Source organism: Nycticebus coucang, chromosome 2 (assembly GCF_027406575.1).
Source record: "Nycticebus coucang isolate mNycCou1 chromosome 2, mNycCou1.pri, whole genome shotgun sequence".
NCBI lineage: Eukaryota > Metazoa > Chordata > Mammalia > Primates > Lorisidae > Nycticebus > Nycticebus coucang.
In genome coordinates, this window is record NC_069781.1 from 128,677,341 (window position 1) to 128,702,589 (window position 25,249).

The 25,249-nt window shown below is 39.5% G+C and overlaps 2 protein-coding genes across 3 annotated transcripts; both read left to right on the forward strand.

The window, feature by feature from the left end:
• Window positions 1-3,077: 3,077 nt before the first annotated feature.
• Window positions 3,078-16,532, forward strand: ARRDC4 (arrestin domain containing 4). Of its 2 annotated transcripts, XR_008378257.1 has the most exons (9): window positions 3,078-3,810; window positions 7,925-7,991; window positions 8,229-8,376; window positions 10,331-10,433; window positions 11,625-11,881; window positions 12,363-12,525; window positions 13,220-13,374; window positions 13,755-13,883; window positions 13,917-16,532. XR_008378257.1 is itself a non-coding variant. In XM_053581783.1 (8 exons), the coding sequence occupies exons 1-8, from the start codon at window positions 3,516-3,518 to the stop codon at window positions 13,809-13,811; spliced, it is 1,245 nt and encodes a 414-aa protein (XP_053437758.1). In that variant the 5' UTR covers window positions 3,078-3,515; the 3' UTR covers window positions 13,812-16,532. The 2 variants fall into 2 exon arrangements, 1 of the variants encoding a protein (XP_053437758.1); XM_053581783.1 differs by having other exon boundaries at window positions 13,755-16,532.
• A 6,310-nt stretch (window positions 16,533-22,842) lies between these two features.
• Window positions 22,843-23,421, forward strand: LOC128598522 (small ubiquitin-related modifier 2-like). The gene is made up of 3 exons (XM_053608990.1): window positions 22,843-22,905; window positions 23,033-23,242; window positions 23,317-23,421. The coding sequence occupies exons 1-3, from the start codon at window positions 22,843-22,845 to the stop codon at window positions 23,419-23,421; spliced, it is 378 nt and encodes a 125-aa protein (XP_053464965.1).
• Window positions 23,422-25,249: the final 1,828 nt, after the last annotated feature.

A 25,249-nucleotide genomic window follows, 5' to 3' on the forward strand; every position in this document is an offset into this window, starting at 1 on the left:
TCTTCAAATTAAAATGTTACTTAATGGAACCTACAACTTTTTGAATTCTTCCAAATACATATAGCTATTAAAAACAAAAATATAGGCATTGGTGGAGTTTTCAGTGTATGTGGATGTAAGACATATGACAGCTACAACATACAAAGGGGACAGTAATTTCTGAAGCAACTGCTAAAAATACATGCAAAAGTAAAAATAGATAAGTGAATTACTAAAAAAGTTAAAATAATCAAAATTCAGGTAAGCAAAGGAGAACAGAGACATGTACACACAAATGAAGGCACAATCAAAGCAAATAATAAAATATAAATAAAATAGATAAAAATATAAAACCAACTGCATTTGTCCTTTTAGGCTGCTATAACAAAATACCATAAGCTATGTGGTTCATAAACAAAACATATTTCTCACAGCTCAAAGGACTGGAAAATCCAAGATCAAGGTCTCAGAAGTGTCCTGGTGAGGGGTCTTTGTCCTTCCCTTTTGGGTTGTTACAACAGAATAAATATCTGAAGCTGCGTAATTCATGAGAGATCCACTCTCAAAACCCCAAAACCCTACCACCAAGCCTCAACTCCCAACACTGCTACATTTGGGATCCAATTTCAATATGAGTTAGGTAGGGACAACCCCTACTCAAACCATAGCATTAATAGCTTGTTTTTCATAGATGGTAGCTTCTGTGTCCTCATGGGGTGGAAGAAGTGAAAGATCTCTTTTGCGCCTCGTTTGTAAGGGTTGTCATCCTATTCTTGAGAGCTCTGCTCACATGACCTAATCTCTCCCAAAGGCCCCATGTCTCCATACTATCGCTTCAGCAGTCAGAATTTCAACACATGAATTTGTGAGGGGAAGGAGTGGGCAAAAACATCCAACTTACAGGACAAATCTTATCCAAGATTTATATGTAAATGGTCTAAACTTGCCTATTAAAAGACAGAAACTGTCAGATTGGACTTAAAAAAAAAAACCCTCTTATATGCTACTCTATTACCATTAGCTGACCTTGACTATCCATTTTAATGCATGAAAATAAAAATAAAATTTTATCTGTGATGAGATGAATAGCATATTAATTACCTTCTCTCTAGTTTTAGAAGATTTATTTATTTATTTAAATATTCTTTAAATGTCTGGCCGGCGCAGCTCTGCTCTATAGCAAACTTGGCCAGACCTACTCAAGCCACTACTATGTACTGACTACTCAACAGCCAAATTTACCCTCCTTCCTTGTTAACAGAGCTCCAAATTTGTTCAGCCTCCAGAAAAGAATCAGCGGTCTAGATGAATTGTAAAGATCTCTCTCTTTTTTTTTTTTTTTGTCTATCACCCACAGAGGCACACATGACTCAGTTTTGGCCAATGGCATATAAAAAGTCTGCTGGGGCCATCTAGGAAATAAATAAAATTTCTTCCTAAGGGGAAAAATTCTTTTTTTTTTTTTCTGCAGATATACCCTTGCTGTATGTTGTTTTAAACTCTATTGTGAGAGAGAGATACCTAGAGGTTAGGTAAACATGGCAGAGAATGTAGGTAGATAAAGGAGTCAGATGAACCAACCCTAATAGTACCTACTATACTACCAAACTTCTCCTCAAGTAAACAAGATATATACTTATTGACTAAGCCACTGCTGGTCACACAACGTTACCAGCAGTCAAAACTGACAAGTTAGTATAGAATGCCTTGTCTGAAATTCTGTCCTTTCATCATTCTGTTAGGCCCATTGTCCTTTCACCCTCCCCCCACCCTACCCACTTAATTTGGAAGGGAGAAGTTTGGAGAACATCTTCCTGGGGACAGTGAAAGCATAGTAGAGTAAGCGATAGAGTGCTTCTCATTTATTGCACAACCAATAAATACTATATGGGTTGGAATGCATTGATCAGTCAATAAGCATTTATTGAGCACTTATTTTATGCTAAGTAAGGTACTAGCAGCAAAAAAAAAATAGAATGAGAATAAGTTCCATCTTTCAAGTGAGGGTGATGGACAATATGTAAATAAACACAGGTTGTGTTAGGAAGAAAAGTAGAGTACAAGCATGATGAGGGCTACTCTAGGCAAAATTGTCAGAGAATAACAGCTTTTTCAGAACTCTATGAGTAACTGAATTTGTGGCCTTTTCCACTTCGACAGGTAAATAGGAAACTTTGAATGTGTAAAGCCTTATTAAAGTTCCACATTAATCTAAATCCAAAGAGCACAGTACAGCAACCTTTTCTTCTCGTCCCTTCCTCTTTTTTTCTTTTTCTTTTTCTCCTCTTCCTTTTCTTCCTTCCCTTCCTCCCCTACACTAGAAAAAAATTTTAATCTTTGTTATTAATCAATCCATGATAACAACATCCGTGGAATTTTGCTAAGGGGTTAATTTACAGGATTAGACAATGATGGCCAGATAGTGACAGCTTGATTGAAGGTAAAAGAAGAAAGAAATTTAAAACAAAGAAGGAATGGTGAATTACAAAAAAAGAAACAGGAACCGCGAGAGGGTTGGTGGGTATGGGGAACAAATTCATTAAGGCCACTGGAAATTTTTGTGGATGTGATACCGAGGTCAGGAAACACTTTCGGGTGGGGCAGAAACGACCTGATTCATGACCTTGTTTAAAGCAGGAAGAATTAAGAGTTCCCGCTACTCCCAGCTTAGGGAGACTGCAGATCCTGTGGGCAGAACTCCTTAGGAGTTATATACCAGGTTTTAGAACCACAGCCTTCATTTTTCTAGTCTGTGGTTTTAAGTAGGCTGGAAATTCAGCCCTCCGGAGACGCGGAGCTCAGGAACCTGGAAGTTAGTAGAGGACGAGTTGGTCAGGAAAGTTGTGATGTGGCCGGCCCTGAAGGTCTCGCAAGACATCTATTCCCTCTTGAATACTGCAAAAGTAAGGGTAAACACAAACCAGTTGCAGCCACAGCTTCAAGTTCTAGGGCGAACCCGGTGACTCTAATCAGTCCTACAGGTAGTAGAAACCCCGCCCCGGTCCGTAACCATAGGAACCGCTGACAGACCGGGAGCTGGAACTACCTCGTTCCGCCCCCTCCCTGACAAATATTGTTTCCCACAGTCTGTCCACATGGGCGCACCGCTTCGCTATTGGTCCGTACCCCAGGACTGTGCCTTGCCCTAGCCAATAAACGACCTGTGCACGTGCACGCTTGCGTATCCCGATTGGCCAACACTCCCTGATCACGCACTGCCTTCCTGCGCCAACCCACGCGTGGGAGCGCCAATGAAATGACTCAGTGGCCATTTACAACTAATCGGCGAGAAGCAGAGCTCACAGCTGGCCAATGGGCGCCCGCCGTGGGTGGACTGTCCCAGCCCCTTTCCAGTCCCAGCTGGGTTTGTTAAAGCGACAGGCCCTAAGGCGTGCTGGTGCTCCACCTGGTACCTCACAGCGGCCGCGACAGCCCTCAGGGTGCAGCCAGCGCCCGTGACAGCGGCGCTGCGGGGTTCGCGACCCCGGGTCCGGTCCTCTGCCGTCCTCTGTGGTGGGGCCACATCTCCTGGCGGGATGGGCGGCGAAGCGGGATCGGCGGGGGCCGTGGGCTCCGAGGGCCGCGTGAAGAGCCTGGGTCTGGTATTCGAGGATGAGCGCAAGGGCTGTTACTCGAGTGGCGAGACAGTAGCCGGGCACGTGCTGCTGGAGGCGGCCGAGCCAGTGGCCCTGCGCACGCTGCGCTTGGAGGCCCAGGGCCGCGCCACCGCCGCCTGGGGCCCCAGCCCCCGCACCAGCGCCGCGACCCCGGCCGCAGCCTCGGAGGTGGAGTACCTGAACGTGCGCCTGAGCCTGCAGGAAGCCCCGGCCGGTGAGCGCGGGCGACCACCTGGCTCTCCCCGTCAGGCCGCGGCGGGGCCGGGGAAGGGCAGGAGGGGCGCGCCAGCGGGATCCCCACCTGGCAGGTGGGCTCAGAGCGGTCTTTAGGGTTTGGGGAGCCTCGACGTGCGCGCAGGTAACAATACCGCGGGCCCAAACTCACGGCAACGAAGAGGATGCGCAGCTCTGCCGGTCGCGTAGCTCCTGGCTCGCCCAGGCCTGCCCAATACCCGGCGCCCCTACATCTTCTGGGACTGCTAAGGGTGTAGGCCGTTGGTTGCCATGGGAACCTCTGATTGAACAGCTGGGAAATCTGGGGATCTAGGTCCTGTTCCTGGTGGCCTGAGGAATGGAGGACAGACCAGTGTCTTTGATGTTCCTTTCCAGGGGGCCCAGGAACCTAGATGTTGGTTCTTGGTTCATGATGAATTAGCAGAAACTCAGTCTTGGGCAGAGGGAAGTAGTTCCTGAAGGGTAGAAGTTCAAAGGAAGTGTTTCTAGGCTTGACCATTACACTTGGTTTCCCTCTTTGGGGGAGCGAGGCAATTTAGCAAGAGTTCCGCCTATACTTGATACAGCTTTCTTTCCTTTGCATCCTCTTTCTACCCCTCTTCTCCACCCTCTCACCCAAAGGCCTTAAGGTACAATGCTACCTGGGCGGCATTTCTTGATTACTCTTCTTGTTCACTTTTTGAGGTCCAGTTACAAGTGTAGGCTTTTTAAGAAATACCTGTGTGGGGGCCCATTGCATGGGTGTTACTTTAATATTAGGTACAAAAATTGATCCCCTTAATCATAAAAGTACTAAGAATGGTAGGTCTTAGGCTTTCAGTGCGTGGAAACTATTTTAAACTTTTACCTGGCTGCCTCATCAGGAAATCAAATCAAATAATGGTATGCACCCTCCCTCCTTCAAGAATAAAGAGAATTACATCTGTACACCTAACCCATGTTGTGCCTCACACAAAATAGAACGGGCCATTTTGTCTTAATCCTGCTATGAAGAAGTAGACTCTTCACACTTAAATTCTCAAAGTCTGTGATAATCTGAGAGATCCCAGAATTGAGGAAAACCATATTTGGAACCAAAGCCTTCTTTTGAATAAATAAGAACAGTGAGTTAGGTGCGCTTCTAACCTGCCTTCATACCCTTTCATCAGCAGCATGGTTTCCAGGTCAGCCCGGGCATGCCTCCCCCAGTGGTCACAGACCACACAGGTTTTCAAGATGGCTGAATGGAGTAAAGGGCCATGGCAGATTTGTCCAGGACTTTGGACTTTCTGTATGTTTGAGCCCATAACTACTGAGCAAATAAATGTTAAATTGAAAGCAGTTGAACTTGGGATTAGCAGTGAAATTTCGCTTTGTAACATTGGACTAACAGGTAGTTTTTGTTATTCACAAGTCAGGTTTCATTTCTTTCATCCTGATGGAATAGAATGTCTAAACCTAGACAATTTGACAACTTGCATCTTGTTTTAGAATTTATAACAGATATTGGCAACAATTATATTTGACTTAAAATCAGAGTCTCTTTTAGATGAGGGTAAAACTTCACTCCTAATATGTATATATATATCTGCAGCTTGAAAGTAGTTAGTAATTCGACATAATCATTGATTTGGGGGGTCCTTTAATTACAAAACCTGGCTGTATTTCAGTCACCTGAGAAGATTTTTAGACATCTAGACTTCTGGGAAATGTGGCCCTAGGACCTATATTTTAAAAATCTCCCTAAATCCAACTTACTGTCATCATTGTGATTGATTTTCTTCATATTTTTATTGAGAAACTATGGTAGAAAGACAGCAAGACAGAACCAGAGAATTTTTTTCAGCTCTGGGTCACCCACCAGCAGTGTGACCTTAGACAGGTCACTCACCTTCCCGAGCCCCAGTCTCTACCTCTGTAATGGTCCTCTACATCCTGTAGTTCAGGAAAAAGCTTTCAGTTATGAGCTTTGTCTATAAAACCATTAGCAAATGAAACCTCTCCCTGTGACTTTGGAGTTCTCAATATACAAGACAGAAAAACAGAAGCAGAAATGGCCACAGCTTGTGAACCTTAATTTAAAACAGTAAAAATTAAAGAGAGGGAATTAAAAAGATTTGGTTCTGAGTACTATCACCCATTTTTATCAGATTTTCTTTTTTTTATTTCCTGTTTATGTTTTGAGATGATCGGAAGTCTCATTTTAAATGATACCGTTCCTGTGTTGATTTGTATCTTATGAAGGGGGAACTTCATCTTTCTCCTTACCCTCTTTCAATATCCTGGGCAACTCCCTGTTCTCCGCATATTCCTGACATGCTCTTCCTCATGCTGTTCCCTTCATCTAAACCCCTTCCTACTCCTCTCTATTGCAACCCTCAGGTCCTTAAGGTGTCAGGCCCACCCGCATTCCTGTGTGGAAGCTCTAGTTTCTAACACTCTGTAGTCATTACTTGTGTACAAATGTCCCCTTTTCCCCCTGGTCTTTTTGAAAATTATCAACAGTGCCTGAAATCTAAGCAAAAAAGAAATCCACATTTTAAACTATTTGTATATACCTGCACTTGTCATGTTCTGTAATGATTATAAATCATAACTTTAGCCCAGCCCTCTCAGGAGCATTGGGGTTGCCTTGAACCTTTCACTCGATAGCTATGAAGTTGAGATGCTTCCCTGGCTTACAGTACTCTGTCTCTGCTGGGATACTGCTGAGCACATTCAAACCCTGGGCTCCTCCAATCACTATCATTGACTTGTTCTTGTTCACTTTGCCTCCAAGTTACCCACCTGTGGAATATTTCTATTCAAATGGTCTCAAGTGGAAGCTGTGTTACTTTCCCCCCCACCAAAGTATTACACATTGAAAATTGGAGATAGATTTAGAAGACTTTGTGGACCAAAAATGTGTTGCTGTTTTCTAAAAGTACAAGTCAGCATGTTAGCTGAAATTTTTAAGTTCATAAAACTGAAGTATTTACATGCGGAAAAAAAATTTCACTAGTGATTTCTGCCTTTAAAAGATTTTTTTTTTTGGGGGGAGTTTTTTTTGGCTGAGGCCAGGTTTGAACCCGCCACTTCTGGTAGATGGGGCTGGTGCCCTACTCCTTGGAGCCACAGGCACCACCCTAAAAGATTTTTTAAATGAATAGATAAAGTGGGAATCTTAACTTTAGTGCCAGGGGCCCAGGCCAATCTCTGACTATGTTCTTTTTCTGTGTTCCCCTTTCTTATTATTATTTATCGCCCCCCCCCCATACACTGTGAGGAAATTTAGTACCTCAAGAGAGCCACCCAACCAGCACTGAAAGCCTTGGAGTCTCTTTGGAAATAAACAGATTATCTGTGTACATTCATCAGAAGTCCCAGCAGTGCTTCTGGCTTTACAGGGGCTGTCCCCACCCTCATTTTGGTCTTCTCACAGTCATTGATTAGCCTCTGCATGAGCTAAAATGGAGCTGGCAACCCAAAGCAGGGCAAAGGGCCATAGCTATGCTTGGTAAAGCCCTTTTCTCTATTCCAGATTAACCACCAAGAAACTATTCATCAGTAGAGCGCCAGAGTAAAACCATGACTGTTTAATAACTTGTCTTATTGGTTTAGCTGTTTTGTAATACGATACCTGCTAGTAATATTCATAAATGTTTCACTTCCTTTTCCATCTCTGTCCAAAGACTTGTACATAGTGTGATTTTTGTGGCATATCCAAAGTAAGTCTATCTTTCAGTAAATTAATTTTAGGTTCAATTTAATATTGGTACCTTATGTTAGTGTAACAGAGTAGGGTAAACAACTATGAATTTTTAATACATATATAAAATATGTGTATACACATGTATATACATGTAAATATGTGTATACACATGTTTATGAATGTATATAACTGTGTTAGCACTTTATGGTAATTTATTATATAATTGGTCTGTTTGAGAATGAAATTTTTTGCGTGTGTGTTGTGTTAATACAAACTAATTCAAATTTAATTCCTTAAATTTGTTTAATGAACTTTGAAAGTGTACTGCATTTTGTAGCTAGGAAGAACTTCTTCAAAATTGTGCTTGTAAAACCTCTCAATCTGATAATAACCTTGTTAAAATAAAATGTAATATCTTTTACAGGTGAAGGCATCATTTTATTACAGCCTGGAAAACACGAATTTCCATTTCGCTTTCAGCTTCCATCTGAGTAAGTGAAACTGTATAATTTTGTGATTATCTGTCCCTGTAATAATGTCTGCCCCAATGTCTGAGTACCAGGTATGTTCCAACTCACGCGTGCCTGTTTATGCTGAATTGCCCTAACCAGGCTTACCCTGCCTATTCTTTTTTTTCTCCTACAACCTAAAACATTTAAACTGTGATTTACTTGTTTTTGTTAAACTGAAAAATAAACTTGTAAATTTATATCTTTGGTTCGTTTCAGACCTTTGGTCTCCTCATTTACTGGCAAATATGGAAGTATCCAGTATTGTGTGAGGGCGGTTCTGGAGCGGCCCAAGGTCCCTGATCAGAGTGTGAAGCGGGAGCTACAGGTTGTGAGTCACGTTGATGTCAACACACCGGCATTATTAGTGAGTTCTTTCTTTTCCTCTTCCTCGTCCTCCTCTCTTCCCCTCCTCCTTCCTTTCAATAGTGTTATCTCAATTTAGCCAGTTCAGTGGTAGTCTGTCCTGTCACTTTCTGATGGCTTGGAAAATACCATCTTATAACCCATAGGCATTCACTACGAATATATGATTCTAGGTTGGGCAAATTACAAATCGTGTGTGTTAATACTATTGATTATGTCCCTGCTGTTCAGGACTTCTTTTGCCAAAAAGTTACACAGGCTTGAAATGCATTAATAAGGCTTAATAACAATAATGCACACACAGAAAGTGGTTACTTTTACCAGAGCGGCCACATTCACAGGACTGTGGTATTCTAAACTCTTCAATAATAGCAGGTTGAGGAACAGTAATTATGGAAGAGTATTAATCACGCTCAGCCTGTTATTGAAGCTCAGGCCATTATGCTATGTATCCTTCCATTTTGCATGTCATTTTCTAACATTAAGTAAGTGCATGCAGCTGCCGCCGAGATCCTTTCACTTATCATTTCCTTATGACAGATTTGGCCACATTAAAGCATTGAACTTCTAATAATCACCAGAAATACTGTAGACTGATAAGAAAGATCAGGCTATAAGTAACAACAGAATAGGCAAGATGGGAGCTAATGAGCTAGATTCTTTTATCTAAACCCATATTATCAAAATAATATAAAATTATACCTTGTACTTTCATGATAGCTACTAGGACCCTAATGGTTCTTCATTTAAATATGAATGAATGATTTTTTACTTCATAGAAAAATACAGAGATAATTTAAACTTTCCATTATGATACTGGTGTGAAAAAGATGTATTTTTAGTGTTGGAGGTTTCTTTTTCCAGCCAATGTTTTTAAAAACAAGGAAAAAGCCAGCAGTTAAAAGTCGTTTAACTCCTATTTTCACATGAAAAAGAAATAGAATTTACTTTAATGTTCACCTTTGGATTGTGAAAAGATAACAAATATGCTGTGGTTGCATGGTCTCTTGTGGCCAAAATTATAAAATAGCCAGCACCCAGCTGCCCTGGTTTATAGCTATAGTTAGGACTGTAATAGCTGCTCAAAACTAATTTTGAAAATTGGTGATGCTAAGTGTCTTGTATTTGTAAAACCCACTTAGAACTGGGAGGTTATAAGTATTTCTAAAGTCTTTATGACCATTGTGGTAGTTGATTTAAAGGGGTTTTATTTTTGCTAAAAACAAACACTATGCATTTTTTATTCTTTGAATAACCAAAAAAAAAAATGTATTGCAGGTAACTTTGGATTTTATGGGAAGCTTTTGGTGTGTGCACTTGGTAAACTAAACATTTTAAATCTTAGGTCATTTCTCTTGATACTGTGGAACAGAAATACTACAATGAAGTGGTGTATTGTATAGCCTTTTTAGATTTGTTAACAATGGGTGTATCATTGCACTATTAACACAAAATCCACTTTCTGCCTGATAATATGTTTTGAAGTAAAAGGGGAAAGACGTTTATTTATTCCTTTATTAAATGCCAAAATAAATACAACATTCTTATTATTGATTTTAATATCATTCCTCCTTTTACCTGATCTGTACATAAAATCTTAAAAAATAATTCTATCATGTTTATAGATTCTAGAGAAGCTTTTAATTGCTTTTCTAAGGGTTGGTGTATCATTTCCTAGATATATAGTGTCTAAATGTAGCAGAGTAAAATATGATGGTGACATGCTAATTTAAATCTGAAAATTCACCTTAGTTTTCCCAAAAGGGAAATGAGTTTTAACATTTTGTGTTTCAGTACGTGGCTTGTCTAATATGTCACATGATAAGAAAGATTGATTTGTTCTTTTGATGGGTAATTTCTTTACAACTATTCTGTGAAGAAAGACGTAATTTTGAATTCTGTGAGTTCTTTAGAGTCATTTAATTAAGGTAATTTTTTCATTTGAAATTTTCAAGACCCCTGTATTGAAAACTCAAGAGAAAATGGTTGGCTGTTGGTTTTTCACTTCTGGTCCAGTCTCGCTCAGTGCCAAAATTGAAAGAAAGGGATACTGTAATGGTAAGCAAAATGTTTGTAAGTCTAAATGAAAGATTGATTCATTTTATTAGCTAACTTTAAGTGATTTTAAATAGTGTGTTTTGTAATATATAAAGCATATAGTATTTAAACATGACGAATAATAAAATTTTATTTTTAATATACTAATACAGGGTGTACATAAAGCTCATGTGCAATTTGCTATGTTAAACTATTTTAAATTGCACATGAACTTTATGCCCACCCTGTATTTAGATATTTTTAAATGGATGATCAGGTTCCAATAAAACCCTTGGTATTTCTGACTTAAATCCTGTTACTTTAGTAACAAAGATAAAACTAGAGGAGTAAGAAAATGCCAACATCTTATTTTAATGTTGCAAAAGAATATCCAAGTTGTGTTGCTCAGAAGAGAACTGTTGTATTAAGAAAAGCTGTGAAGCTAGTGAATAAGAAATGCTGTGAAGCTAGTGAACGATGCCCCATGATTATATCAATGTACACAGCTATGATTTAATAAAAAAAAAAAATTCTGATTCTATGCTGAATTAAGACCTACAAAATAAGGGGCTAGAATGTAGAACATTAACAAACTTAATAGCCACATTGACATTACAACCACCGTTTACAAGGGGCTGAATTCCAACAGGGGATTTGGGTGCTGCTCCTGGTTCTGGCTGATTGGAGAGGAATGCAGTGTGGAGTGGTATCCTGTGGATGCCCATAATATGAAACCTCCCTATTCCAGCCCTGGATTTAGTTGTGTCCTAACACAATTTTTTTAAAGAAAAGGCTTTGTCTCCCATTGAGCACATTTTAATTTGTCTGGCACTAACAAGGTTGTTAGTGATGTTTTATACTTAAAATAGTGCTGAGTCATTTATTTGTGTGTCTTAATGTATAGATAACTGACTATTTACATATCTTTAGAATTGATATTATAATTCTATATTAGAAAATATAATAATTAAATGTAATAATTGAAAAATAACACCTACCACAACCTGCCTTGAATTTTCATTTCTCTGACTTAGATTTACAATATGTTTTCCATTAGAGCTTCTGGGTTTGTTGAACTGTTGTTGGAACCTGTTAGTTTTAATTGGTGATGGCTGTATTTTAAATTATAATTTAAATATATAATTATATTTTCAAAAAGTGAAGACTTTTTGAAAAGTCCCTGAATTCACCCTGTTTTTGTTTTCAATTTAGGAGAAGCTATTCCAATCTATGCAGAAATAGAGAATTGTTCCTCTCGTCTGATTGTTCCCAAAGCTGCTATTTTCCAAACCCAGACATTTTTGGCTAGTGGAAAAACAAAGACTGTCCGTCACATGGTTGCCAATGTGCGAGGAAACCACATTGCTTCTGGGAGCACTGAAACATGGAATGGGAAAACTCTAAAAATTCCCCCTGTTACTCCGTCCATCCTGGATTGCTGCATTATCAGAGTGGACTATTCCTTAGCTGTAAGCAGAGGTCTCTTTAAGTTAAAAATACATAGGATGGAGCAGTAACTGGTGTCACATTACTGCACATATATGCAGTTACCTGGGAAATAGTCCTTTGTGTCAACTAGTTGTAGAATGTGTGAAGATTGGCCTTTGTTTTTAATCAAAATCTATCCCCCCCCAAGGTGTTTAATAAGATAACATCAAAGAACTGAACTGCATTAAGGGGTACTTGTTGTATTGAAGACATGTACTTAATTTTCTACAGAAATTGTATAAGCTGCTGACTTAGAATGAAGTGTGTGTGAAGCACATTAAGGCCATAGTTCCCTGTTGTAGAGCGGTCACCCTGTGCTGTGCAGTTTCATTGTGTTCAGTCTGGACAATTTAGAATTATAATGAGATATGGTAGCAGGTAAAAAAAGCATTTCCTTCTATACTATCTAATAATGAGGTTTGATTTCTGCTTATGCCTTTCTCCCTTTTTTTTGTATACTAGGTATACATTCACATTCCTGGTGCTAAAAAATTGATGATCGAACTGCCATTAGTGATCGGTACAATTCCATATAACGGTTTTGGCAGCAGAAACTCCAGTGTGGCCAGCCAGTTCAGTATGGATATGAGCTGGCTAACACTTACCTTGCCAGAACAGCCTGAAGGTAAAATATTTTGAAGTTCTTTCATAATGAAGTTTTACATGGAAAGTACCTAAGAATGGGACATATAAGATATTAAGTTCTAAATGTTAACTACCTACAGCTATCTTTATTCTTCTTATTACAGAAACGTCATACAATATTATTCTTAAGCTGGGCGCCAGCTTAAGCGGTTACTGTGGTTAAGTGGTTACTGTGCCGGTCCCATACAATAGGGCGGCAGGTTCAAACCTTGCCTGGGCCTGACTAACTTAAAAAAAAGAGAGAGAGAGAGAGACATAATTCTTAGAAGGGACCTTGAAAGTTTTAACTTATCTAGGACAAAAGCTACTAATGGCAGATTCTGGAATAAAACGTACATCCCCTGATTCCAATTCATAATAATAAGACAATGAAAAGTAGTCAAATCTGTGAAGTATTAATGTATTTTCTGTAGAGTCATTTCAATGATGTTTATCTCAATTATAAAAGAAACATCTCAGAAAAACAGAATAAAATGAATACCAGTAGTCATTAAATAAAAACAAAATCGATTAAATGTTTTGTTGTAAGGGGCACAAAAACTTGCTGATTATGGGAAGAAATGACATGGTTTTTTTTCCTTCAAAATTTAGCTAATTTCTTATTTTTGTATGACTTCAGAAGTGATTAATTTTGCATGGATTTCTTCTTAACTCCAACTTCATTTCTGTTTCAGCACCACCAAATTATGCAGATGTGGTAACAGAGGAAGAGTTCTCCAGACACATTCCTCCTTATCCTCAGCCCCCTACTTGTGAGGAAGAAACATGCTGTCCCATGTTCGCCTGCATACAAGAATTCCGGTTCCAACCTCCACCTCTGTATTCAGAGGTAAACAAAGTAAAAGAAAATTAGACTTGGATCGCACTTACAAATAACCATTTATCATCTGTTCATTAAGGTGTCTATTGTCAACTCGTAATTTATAGGGAAAACATAAATTTGCTTTTTTGGTAGTGACAGATGATGACTGATCCATTTACCACATTTTCTAGTATTTTCCTTGTGATCTATTGCATTGTGTATACAGCATCATGGATATTTTTTTTAAGATGTTTGATATGGCTTTGGAATGTGGAGAGGTTAAATGGCCTACTGGGATTTATTAATAATGTGCTCTGGGCAACTCGGCTTATAACTATCATACATTTAAATACAGAATTGTCTTAGTGAATATTACAACAGTAATTTTGATCTACTCTTTTTTGCAGGTTGATCCACATCCTAGTGATATAGAAGAGATCCAGCCTGTTTCCTTCATTCTCTGAACATATTTCAGAAATCACTGTGTTCATCATCAAATCAGAATGTTAAAATTTTCTTCTGCCTTTTGGGGAAAGAGGGAGGGAAGATTCACTTAACAACATGAATGAACATCAAGACTGAAGGCCATAGAAATTAAAGCATACAAGAACTTTCTAGTGGGCCAACAGAATCTTTGCACAAGTTTATGTGATGGTTGTATATCCCTTTTAAAAAATGGGATGAAGATGTAAAAAGTTACAGAATGTAATGGAAGTCCTGATGGTGATAGAGTAAGTGTGAAAGGGTGCCTGTGCTGACCCGAGAGAAAGAGAACACAGAGAGCTCTCATAATGTCCTGAAAGTGTCCTAAACTTAAGGCACTATGGACTTAGAGGGAGCAGACTTGGTTTGGAGAGTGTAGCAGCACAGAGGTGTGCGTGAATAGGAAAGTGGCCTCCTCTGAACGAAAACCTGCAGGTTTCAGGGTCTTCATGATTTCTTTCAGTATTACCATATTCAGACCAGAATCTTTGAAAGTATCTTTTCTTGAGATCATGGTCATGTAAGATCCTAATGAAGTCATACGGTTTTCACCTCTTTTATGGTAGGTTAAAATTTAGTTTATAAATTGGCTATACGGTATTATGAAACTAAGAAATGACTTCTCGAAAAACTTGTCATTTCAAAGGGGAAAGATAAATTTTACTATGAAAACACATTTTATTGAAGGCTGTACTTTTTATCCCTATTAAGTACTTCAACAGATAAATGTTTTACTTTTCTCATATCTTACTTACCTCAGCACATTAGAGAAAGAAGGGGGATAAAAAGGTTGCATCTTCATGATCCCTTGATAACTACACAGTCCCCCCCCCAAAAAAACAAAAAAGCCTTTCTTAAATCTACCTCTAGTAGGGTTATCAGACATATTTTTAATACTCTAGGTCAGATTAGTCTTTGGAGTTTCTGCTATGTACAGTAGCAGTCTAATCTCACCTGTCATTAAATCTGAATTCTGGCCAAAGGAAATATCCAGAAGGTTGACACTAAGTGGAAGAAAATTCATGTATAACAAGGGAATTTGAAAATAAATGCAAAATCAGAAGAGGTTAGGAACAATGCCATTTTTTAAAAAGATATAAATTTAATTCCTGTCAAGAGACTTTAGTCGCTGATGGCATTCATTACATTCTACATCGTTGTTCCAATTCTTCAGTAATTCTGTTTAAACTGTGACTTTTTTTATTGTTTTGGTGCAATATTTTATTACAATTAAGCTCAGGATATTCAGACCAACAGAATTGTGTTGCTGCTAAAAATCTGAGCAGTGTTTTTACTGTCCCGGTCACCCCTCATATTCATGGTCACATTTTCACCTCCTTTTCCTTCCATCTGTTGGTTTGTGAGCTGAAAGCATTTCTGGATACTAAGCAGAAGGGAGCTAGAGAGTCCCATCATTGAAATTTTAGACCAGCTAAGTACTTAGGTTTTCTCTATATTCTAAGGGTTTGATCTAGAAACCCTGGTGCTTCCCTTATGGAATACTGTGCTTCATTAAACAGAAAGATTAATTTATCTTTGAATCAATCAGTATTTTCACTTAGAAAAGTTATTCTAAGGTTAAATTTTGTATTTAAAAATTAGTGGTAATTTGGTCAGGGATTTTTCTACCAGCTTTAGGTAAACGTGTGCTTTCCACCCTTCTGGGCGTACCTCTGTCCTCTGCAATCATGGAAGCATTATTTATGCTCTTCTTTCATTGTAAGCTACTGTTTAAAATCACAATGCAAAGCTGTTAGCTAAATTGTCACATAACTTTATTCCTTGGTTTTGTTTAGTGTTTTATTTTGCTTCGTTTTTTGTGTGTCTTTAAATAGGTATGTGTAGTTAAATGCTGTTTCAACAGTTTTATTTTTATGTTAGAAAAGATCATTTTCAACCATTTGTTGACTTCTAAGTTGTAGTTTACAAGACTTGTCAAGACATTGTTCCTCTCCATGATACCAAAACAAAAAGTGAAAGAAGCAAACTCAAACTGTATGGATGGAGAGAAAGTATAATTATTTGACTTCATTAGAAAGGCAGCTACTTAATGGAATTCTTCACTAGGATTGGTTTATCAGCTCTATTAGAGAAATCATGAAGTGCCCCTGTGAAATTGAAGCAGAGCTAACTTTGTAGTAGTTAAGAGAGTAGCTAAAAAAAGGTGTGATTTGCCTTATTGGATCGATATTGGGATGTCTGACCTTAAGCAGTAAATTGAAACTGCATACTTTTTTATAATCAAGATAGCGTTTTATGAATGTAGAAAATTCTACATTGGAAAAGAGAATACCTGAGAATGAAGATAAAAATTTAGCTGCTGTTACTTGCTTGTTTATCCCCTCTTGCTCTTGTTTAGTTTGCAAAAATAAAACTGTGGCCTTAGAATTTTTTTTTTTTTTGATACAGAAATTTTGAAACTGAAAATGTGCATTTTTTTTGGCACACAAAATCATTCCATGAGCAAAACTTTACTTTTTGTATTTTTGTTTTGCACAATAAGAAACTCAATAAATAGGCAGGGGTTATGTTTTGGGTAAGTTGACTACGAAAGCTTTTTTTATTTTTGTTATTAAAAATGTAACCATTAAACCCACAGGGGGGGAAAACAAACAAAGATTGTATTTTGTACTCTTCTTTGAACCCCATGGGTTCCTTTTGTTAATAAAATGATTACACTAATGCTGAGTTGCTAGTTTTGTTTTTATGTCTTTTGAAAGACTATGATTTGAATTATTAAAGATTTGAGAAATCAACCCAGAAACAAAACGTCCCTGCTGAAATCCTTTTGTTTGTGTATGCTATCACAGACAAGCATGGCCCTTGGGGATTTTGAGCTTATTTTCACAGAGGGCTTAGTTTCCCAAGGTAATCAGTTTTTAGTATTGATGAAGAAAAGCAGTTGAGATGAATAAGGAAGCTATAGCTATGTTGTTAAGAGAGCATATTATCATTTATTCCCAAATGGTAATGGTCGCTCTCTAAATGACACCTCCTGACTTGGAGTGTCTGTTTTGCCAGAACCTCCCCAGCACTGATGGGCAGGTCTAGTGGGCAGTCAAGGGGCCCACACTGCCAAATACCGACCTAAGTAAACGTCCCCTTTCTATGTAAGTACTCAAGTGAATACAAGGAAGATGCGCTGGTAACTCAACTCAGGGAGAGTACCCAGACTCTCCATCCTGGAATATTAAAACCTCAGCTTACTAGTAAGAATTAGTCCAGTTGGTTTAATCTCCAGTTGTTTTTTGTACGTGAGATGGTGTGATAAAAAGGTTGTTTCTGCATCCATGTTGATAACCTATATTGAAGCATTTTTCTGATGCAGTAAATACTGAGGCAAATTTAAAAGATCACCATTAAAGTTATGTAGTATAAGTTGGGAAGTGGTAGATTACAAAACGTAGAACTAGGCAGTACACTACAAAGAAACTAGAACGAAGTCCTTAAGTTACAAATGAGGATAGCAAAACCCAGGGAAGCGTAACCTGAGAGCTTGGCCTGCATTCTCTGTGAAGTCCTGCTTGCCCTGAAATATCATGATTCTACAATTTTCTTAGTAACAAATGATGAAAACAGTCATTGCTTCAAATTACACAGCTTAAGAGTTGCAGACCTGGATACTAAGCATATGATAAGTCAAGAGTGCTCAGTGTTTGTCAAAAGCCCAGCCTTCTGAATGGGCACCAGTCTTTGACTAAATTGCTTCCTAAGTATAGTTAGTAGCTGGAATTATTCAATAGAGATTTATGTTTTTTAACTCTAAATTTTGAAATAATTACAGACTCAGAACAAGTTGCAATAATAGTACAGAGCAGTCCCGTGTCCCCATCACCCTGTCTCCCCCAGTGACAATTGCACTGTATTAGCAAAACCAGGGCATGGACAACAGTTAGCTGGAGTGCAGACCTTACTTGGATTTCACCAGTTTTTGTATATTCTCATTTTTTTTTTAATGTTTTTGCCCTGAGTTGTACTACATTTTATCTCATGGAGTTTCACATATCGCAAGATACAGACCTGCTCCATCACCCCACAGAAACTCCTTTGGCTGCCTCTTTGCAGTCACATACCCTCCATCCTTCTTTCCTTCCCTCCCTCCACACCCTGCCTATCTTTTCCATCGCTATAATTTTGTCATGGAGTCAAACTCAGTATTTATATTTAGAGACTGGCTTTTTTCAGTCAGCATAACACCCCTACAAGCCTTGTGGGCATCACTAGTTTGTTCCTTTGTATTTCAACTGAGGAGTTTTAGAAGAAACAATTGAGTGCTACTCAAAATGTCATTTTATACTTTGCAAAGAAAATGTCTAACAGGCACATGAGACTTGTAAATATTTTGATTTCCAGTTTGAGAAAACTCAATGTGGAAAGTACATAAGTGCAAATTTACAGAAACTCGTTTTTGTTTTGTTTTTAGCTACTAAATTATTTAAATTATCAAGTATCACTTCAACTCATGAAACCAGCTATAAAATCAAACCTGTTATTGATAATAAAAACCTAAAGTTGGCCCTTCCACAGAGTAGGCACTCTGGTGGGAGATACCTTTGGTTGTGAATGCCATAGCTATTCTTTTTATTATGATTATTATTATTATTAAATCATAGCTGTGTACATTAATGCGATCATGGGGCACCATACATTGGTTTTATAAACAGTTTGACACATTTTCATCACACTGGTTAATATAGCCTTCCTGGCATTTTCTTAGTTAATGTGTTAAGATAATTATATTCTAGCCGGGTGTCGTGGCGGGCACCTGTAGTCCCAGCTACTCGGGAGGCTGAGGCAGGAGAATCGCTTAAGCCCAGGAGTTGGAGGTTGCTGTGAGCTGTTTGATGCCATGGCACTCTACCGAGGGCCATAAAGTGAGACTCTGTCTCTACAAAAAAAAAAAAAAAAAAAAATGATAATTATATTTTACATTTACTAAATTTCACATGTACCCTTGTAAGATGCACCACAGATGTAATCCCACCAATCACCCTCCCTCCGCCCATTCTCCCCCCTCCCTCCCCTCCCTCTCTCCATTCCCCATATTCTTAGGTTATAACTGGGTTGTAGCTTTCATATGAAAGCCAAAAATTAGTTTCATAGTAGGGCTGAGTACATTGGATACTTTTTCTTCCATTCTTGAGATACTTTACTAAGAATAATATGTTCCAGCTCCATCCATGTAAACATGAACAAGGTAAAGTCTCCATCTTTCTTTAAGGCTGCATAATATTCCATGGTGTACATATACCACAGTTCATTAATCTATTCGTGGATCGATGGGCACTTGGACTTTTTCCACAACTTAGCAATTATGAATTGGACTGCAATAAACATTCTGGTGCAAATATCTTTGTTGTAATGTGATTTTTGGTCTTCTGGGTATATACCTAGTAGAGGAATTATAGGATTGAATTGTAGGTCTATTTTTAGATCTCTAAGTGTTCTCCAAACATCTTTCCAGAAGGAATGTATTAATTTGCATTCCCACCAGCAGTACAGAAGTGTTCCCTTTTCTCCACATCCACGCCAACATCTCTGGTCTTGGGATTTTGTGATTTGGGCTAATCTTACAAGAGTTAGTTAGTATCTCAAGGTAGTTTTGATTTGCGTTTCTCTGATGATTAAAGATGATGAGCATTTTTTCATATGTCTGTAGGCCGTGCGCCTGTCTTCAGAGAAGTTTCTCTTCAAGTCCCTTGCCCAGCCTGCGATGGGATCACTTATTTTTCTCTTGATTTACAGAAACTTTTAGGGGCTCATCTTCGGCTTGTCTTAGTACTTGAAATATTTTACCTTTAAATAGCAGGCAGGATACTGCATTACAAATGAGTGTGGTACACCTGCGATGAAATTCTAGAACAAGGGAAAACTATATTCAGCTATTTATCATATCAGCTTCTGAATATGATCAATTTTAACATAAATTTTGCAGGAAAAAGACATTTGCCTTGTGTGTTGGCGTATTAAATTTTGTGGATTTTTCTACTTTATTTCCTGTCTCTTCATTAATTCCCTACATTTACAGTCCCACTTCTTAACATCTGATGAGATGGACAGCCCACTCAGAATCCAAGAAAATATTTTTTTTATTATTATTATTACTTTTTGTAGAGACAGAGTTTCACTTTATCTCCCTCAGTAGAGTGCCGTGGCGTCATGCAGCTCACAGCAACCTCCAACTCCTGGGCCTAGGCGATTCTCCTGCCTCAGCCTCCCAAGTAGCTGGGACTACAGGCGCCCGCCACAACGCCCAGCTATTTTTTGGTTGCAGTTTGGCTGGGGCTGGGTTTGAACCCGCCACCCTCGGTATATGGGGCTGGCACCCTGGTCACTGAGCCACAGGCGCCGCCCCCAAGAAAAGTTTTTAACTACAAAATATGTGCTTGTTTTTCATGAAATAATATTGTAAGACATGGACTTACTTGTTAAAGCTATTCAAGTTTTCTGGACAGGAGAGCTCATATTTCTAGAAGCCATTATGTGCTAATATAAAGAGATTTTTCTCAAAAACTAGACATGAATCTGTGAGTGACAAGAGAAAGAGGCAAAGTAGAAATACACGGTGATAAAAGTGGAGGGTAAGTGGAAAGCTTTGACCAGGGCAGTTTCCAGAATATCACTAGAACTGAGCTCGCCACAAGCTGTTTTTTCAGTGGAACTATTTCTGTGTTCACTCATGGACATTTCTTCCCTGCCAAGCTTTCCAGGATCCAGGATGTCATGCATGGGCAGGAAGAGACATGGGTTAGACAGCATCTCCCAGTGGGAACAGTAAGATGTGGGGGATTCACTCGTACTTGCAAATGGTGTCCACACACATGCGTGCACACACACAGATACACATGCACGCAGACGCACATGTGCACATACAGACACTATTATCTCTTATTCTTTCCTCTCCACCATTTACCTCCAGACCTGGGTCTCTTTCAGGAGAATGTCAGCGCTGTTACAAAAGGAAAAAACAGACACTAGGTTCTTACTTCCCCAGAAAGTTGCTGGAAGAGAAGCTCTTCTGCAGCTTCTTACCAGTCTACTCCCAGACAGTGTAGTAGAAAGGAGTGAGGCTCAGACCCTGTGGCTTAAGCGGCTGAGGCGCCAGCCACATGCACCTGAGCTGGCAGGTTCGAATCCAGCCCGGCCTTCCAAACAACAATGATGGCTGCAAACAAAAAATAGCCTGGGCATTGTGGTGGGCACCTGTAGTCCTAGCTACTTGGGAGACGGAGGCAGGAGAATCTCTTGAGCCCAGGTTGCTATGAGTGAGCTGTGATGCCATGGCACTCTACCCAGGGTAACAGCTTGAGGCTCTATCTCAAAAAAAAAAAAAAAAGAAAGAAAGAAAGAAGGAAAAGAAAAGGAGGGAAATGTTATTAAATGAGGAAACTGAAGACAGCTGGTGCCAGGAAATTTTCTTCTCCTTAAATAAAAAGGCCACTGGAATAATAATATAATAAAAGGCCTGGTATAATAGTCATTTCTTCCCACTGTCCCACTGCCATGGATCTTTATTTAATGACTAAAGGACATAAGATGTTACAGACCAAAATAATAACGGTTATGCATATTATTTTTAAATTTATTTTTACACAGACTCTCTGTCTCCCTGGGTCAAGTGCCATGGCATCATCATAGCTCACATAACCTCAATCTCTTGGGCTTGAGCAATCTTCTTGCCTCAGCCTCCCAAGTAGCTGGGACTATAGGTATGCAGCACTACACTCAGCCAATTTTTCTATTTTTAGTAGAGATGGGGTCTTATTCTTGCTCAGGCTGGTCTCAAACTCCTGAGCTCAAGCAATCCACCCAACTCCGCCTCCCAAAGTGCTCGGATTACAGGCCTGAGCCACTGCGCCTGGCCCTGTAATGGTTATATTAATAACAACTCACACTGGTGAAGTATTAACTATGTTCTTTACATATATGAACTCACTTTCCCATAACATGAAGCTTTCCATGTTATTTTTTTATTTTGTCTTTTAATTTTAGATGCTGGAATCCATCTAATTGTGCACATGATAAGCATTCTATACATGATAGCTTAGTTGTGTTAGCTATCACTGCAAATATTTGGACTTGCCTGAACTGGTTTATTGAATTTATTCAATAAAGTATAAAGGTTTATGGACCACAGTTAATCAGCTCATTTCAAAACACAGCACACGCCAATAGCCACACGTGCACACAAGGCATGTACCCACGTGCTCACGAACATACACATACACACGTGCTTTGTTTCTTGGCTGGAAACTTTACCCCCTGGGCAAGACAGCTCATCAAAATTTGCATTTTCAATACACCCAGGAGTTAAAAGAGGGCATTTTACCCACATCAGTTCCTCCCACTACTAAAAGAACACCACAAAGCCTGAGCCTGCCTTTTCGTAGCTGGTATGTTAGTGGGCAGGAAACAGAGAAGGGATACAGAGGCGTTCAACACAATTCCGTACTTCATACACATGCTAAATTACTGCGATACCAGAAGCCAAAGCAAAACCCTGACACTGAGCCAGAAAAGTTCAGGGCACGACTCAGATGGGTGTAAGAACCTATGGTGCATTTTACAAGGGTACATGTCAAATCTACCAAGTGTAGAATATAAACGCCTAAACACAATAATTAAGAAAGTGAAGGCTATGTTAAACAGTTGCTGAAGGTAATGTAAATTGTATATACAACCAGCATATTGTACCCCTTAAATGCATTACTGTACACAGCTATGATTTGATTAAAAAAAAGAAAAGAACGTATGTGAGAACATCTAAGAAACTGAGGTGTGGATTCACTGAAAGCTTTGCTACAGATCCATTCTACTACTCCCAGCAGAGTCAGAGTTATAGAAAAACAGCTTAGCACCCTAAACACTTTTATTTTTTTCTCCTGTCTAAATTAAAGCAAGTTTAAGAAGCGTGTGAATGCATACACATGGAAGTAGCAGCAAACACCTACTTTTATCTTATCCATCATAACAAAAAACCCTTAGTCATGAGAGAATGTATCTCAAACACGCATGGCTGCAAACACCAACAGCTATTCCTCCAAGAGAGTAGCAAGATTGCATCCGATAAATGCAGTATTTTTAAGAAAACTAATCTCATTGTACTTGAAACCTTTTTAAAACAACCAGCTCCAGAATTTTGCTGTCAAGGATAGAACAAAAGTTCTTCTTCTGCTCCTGCTGGTGCTTGTGTGCTTGTTAGGTGTGGACCTGGGGCCTCTTTTGTGACGTGGCAGCTGAAAAGACTGGGGCACTCGCCACAGCTGATGAAAAGCCTAAGGAGGGAGTCAAGACTGAGAACAATGATCACATCAATTTGAAGGTGGCGGGACAGGATGGTTCTGCGGTGCAGTTTAAGATGAAGAGGCATACACCCCTTAGTAAACTAATGGAAGAATACTGTGATGACAGGGTTTTCAGTGAGGTAGATCGGAATCTGATTTGATTGATGGGTAGCCAATCAATGAAACAGACATGCCTGCATAGTTGGAAATACAGGATGAAGATACAATTGGCATGTTCCAACAGCAGACAGGAGGCGTCTACTCAAGAGGGAACCAGCTACTTCACTCCAGAACTCTGTTCTCATAGACAAGGTTTACATTCTCAGTTAGAAAACTACACTTTGGTTCTACCAAATCCTGACTACTACAGTACAGTTCTCTCTGTTCTTTCATTTTCCCCTTCCCTATTCCTTTATTGTACATAATGTAACTGATGTATGTGCACAAGCGTATTGCATTTTTTAAACTAACTGGCCAACAATATGTTTTGATTGGCATCAGGTGGAGATGGGTTGGGGGAAAATATTGGTTCTGTGAAAATACCCCCTTTTCTCCATTAGTGGCATGCTCATCTGCTCTTAGCTTTATATTCCAGTAAGTTATTTTGCTCTCACTGCTTTAACAAAACAACAACATGAAAAACCTTGCATACTTTGTTCAATTGGAGAACTTTAATGTTTTCATTTATCATTGTAAAACCAAGGATAATTTTATAACTTTTTTGTAAGAGTTGTTACATGTAGGGCAATCTGTCTTTAAATAAGGGTAAATTACTCCAAAAAATGAATCCTAGATAGTTTTCCCTTCAAGTCAAGCATCTTGTTGTTTAAATACACTACTGTTAAAAAAAAAAAAAAAAGAACAAAACAAAAATAATTCCCTCTGCCAATGGGAAGATGTTTTAAACAGTATCGACATTGAACAGGGGGCTTTCTAACGATGTTCTTGCTGCTGAACGTAACATGGAAGTCTCCCCAGGGGAGGACTGAATTGGTGTGAGCCAGGCACCCCACTGGCTAACCTTTCTCCAGGCTCGGCTAGCCAGAGCTAAGCAGGTCTTTGAACTTTGGCCTCTGCCTGACTGGTTCTAAGAAAACAGTATCTCTGCAGGCTCCAAGGCAGCTGATAAGCGAGAGATGGATGTGCCTTACTGCTCCGAGTCTAGTCTGCACCCGTCAGCCATTGCTTGTCCTTGGCTGTGTGACCCACAAGTAGAGGACTGGGCCTCTACTGGAGAAAACCCATCTCAGACAGCAGCCTAAGTGGCTTTTACTCTGTCTCTGAGACCCAAAGCCTCAAATCTAGCCCCAAGGATGTGAGGGAAAGGAGGGCCCAAGAAATTCTTTAAATCAAGGAATAAATCAGACATGTGCTGCCATCAGCAAAAATGAGGGCTCCACACATTGGTCAAGTGCACTAAGAAAAAAATAGTCTTTTCTCATACAGAGGCAAGTGGGGGGGCAGTGGGTGCTCACTGTATGGTTTAGGGTTTGTTTGTTTGTTTTATTTTTTTTTCTTTTAGCCCTATTTTTGTGAAAGAAATTTATACCTTAAAATCTAAGCAATCCCAAACCTGGAGCCTGTCTTCTCCCTCAGCCTGCCCTTCCCTAAGAGGACCATCTTGTTCTGTCTTACATAGGACTTTCTCAACTTTAGCATAAAAAGGTATACATTTCAAGATGCCCTCTATCTCAGGCAAATGGCCACAGTTGGTCACCTTCCCCCCTCCCCTTCAAGGTAACCTTGCTCCCCACACTCAGAAGCTGGTTGTCCTCCAGAGTCCTCATACCTTGCCTCTGAGCTTCTAGTACCAAATTCCTCCTGCTTGTCATTCTGTGGATTGCATGTGGAATATTTCCCAGAAACAGACAAGGACCCATGGCTAAGGCCTGAATCCTCAGGCCCCTTTGTCCATGGGCATTTACACTGTGACCCCACAGATGTCAGCCATACAGTTGGTCCAGTTTCCTCCTCACCACATCTCACGGGCCTCTCCTTTCCCACTCTGCCCAGGCGGCCTAGCCTGCCTTGGGCCCGGCCAAGGGGTCTTCCAGAGACGAAGGTCATGGGTCACACTTGCACACTATCTATGCCCAGGATCTGAGCTCTATGGAGGAACACACATTGTCAGAGCC

Coding starts and splice junctions, on each gene's coding strand:
- LOC128598522 (XM_053608990.1), top strand. CDS start 22,843: ATGGCTGCAAACACCAACAGCTATTCCTCCAAGAGAGTAGCAAGATTG. Junction 22,906..23,032: donor GATTGCATCCGATAAATGCA/GTATTTTTAAGA, acceptor TGTGCTTGTTAG/GTGTGGACCTGGGGCCTCTT. Junction 23,243..23,316: donor AAGAATACTGTGATGACAGG/GTTTTCAGTGAG, acceptor ATGCCTGCATAG/TTGGAAATACAGGATGAAGA.
- ARRDC4 (XM_053581783.1), top strand. CDS start 3,516: ATGGGCGGCGAAGCGGGATCGGCGGGGGCCGTGGGCTCCGAGGGCCGC. Junction 8,377..10,330: donor TCAACACACCGGCATTATTA/GTGAGTTCTTTC, acceptor GAAATTTTCAAG/ACCCCTGTATTGAAAACTCA. Junction 11,882..12,362: donor GAGTGGACTATTCCTTAGCT/GTAAGCAGAGGT, acceptor TTTGTATACTAG/GTATACATTCACATTCCTGG.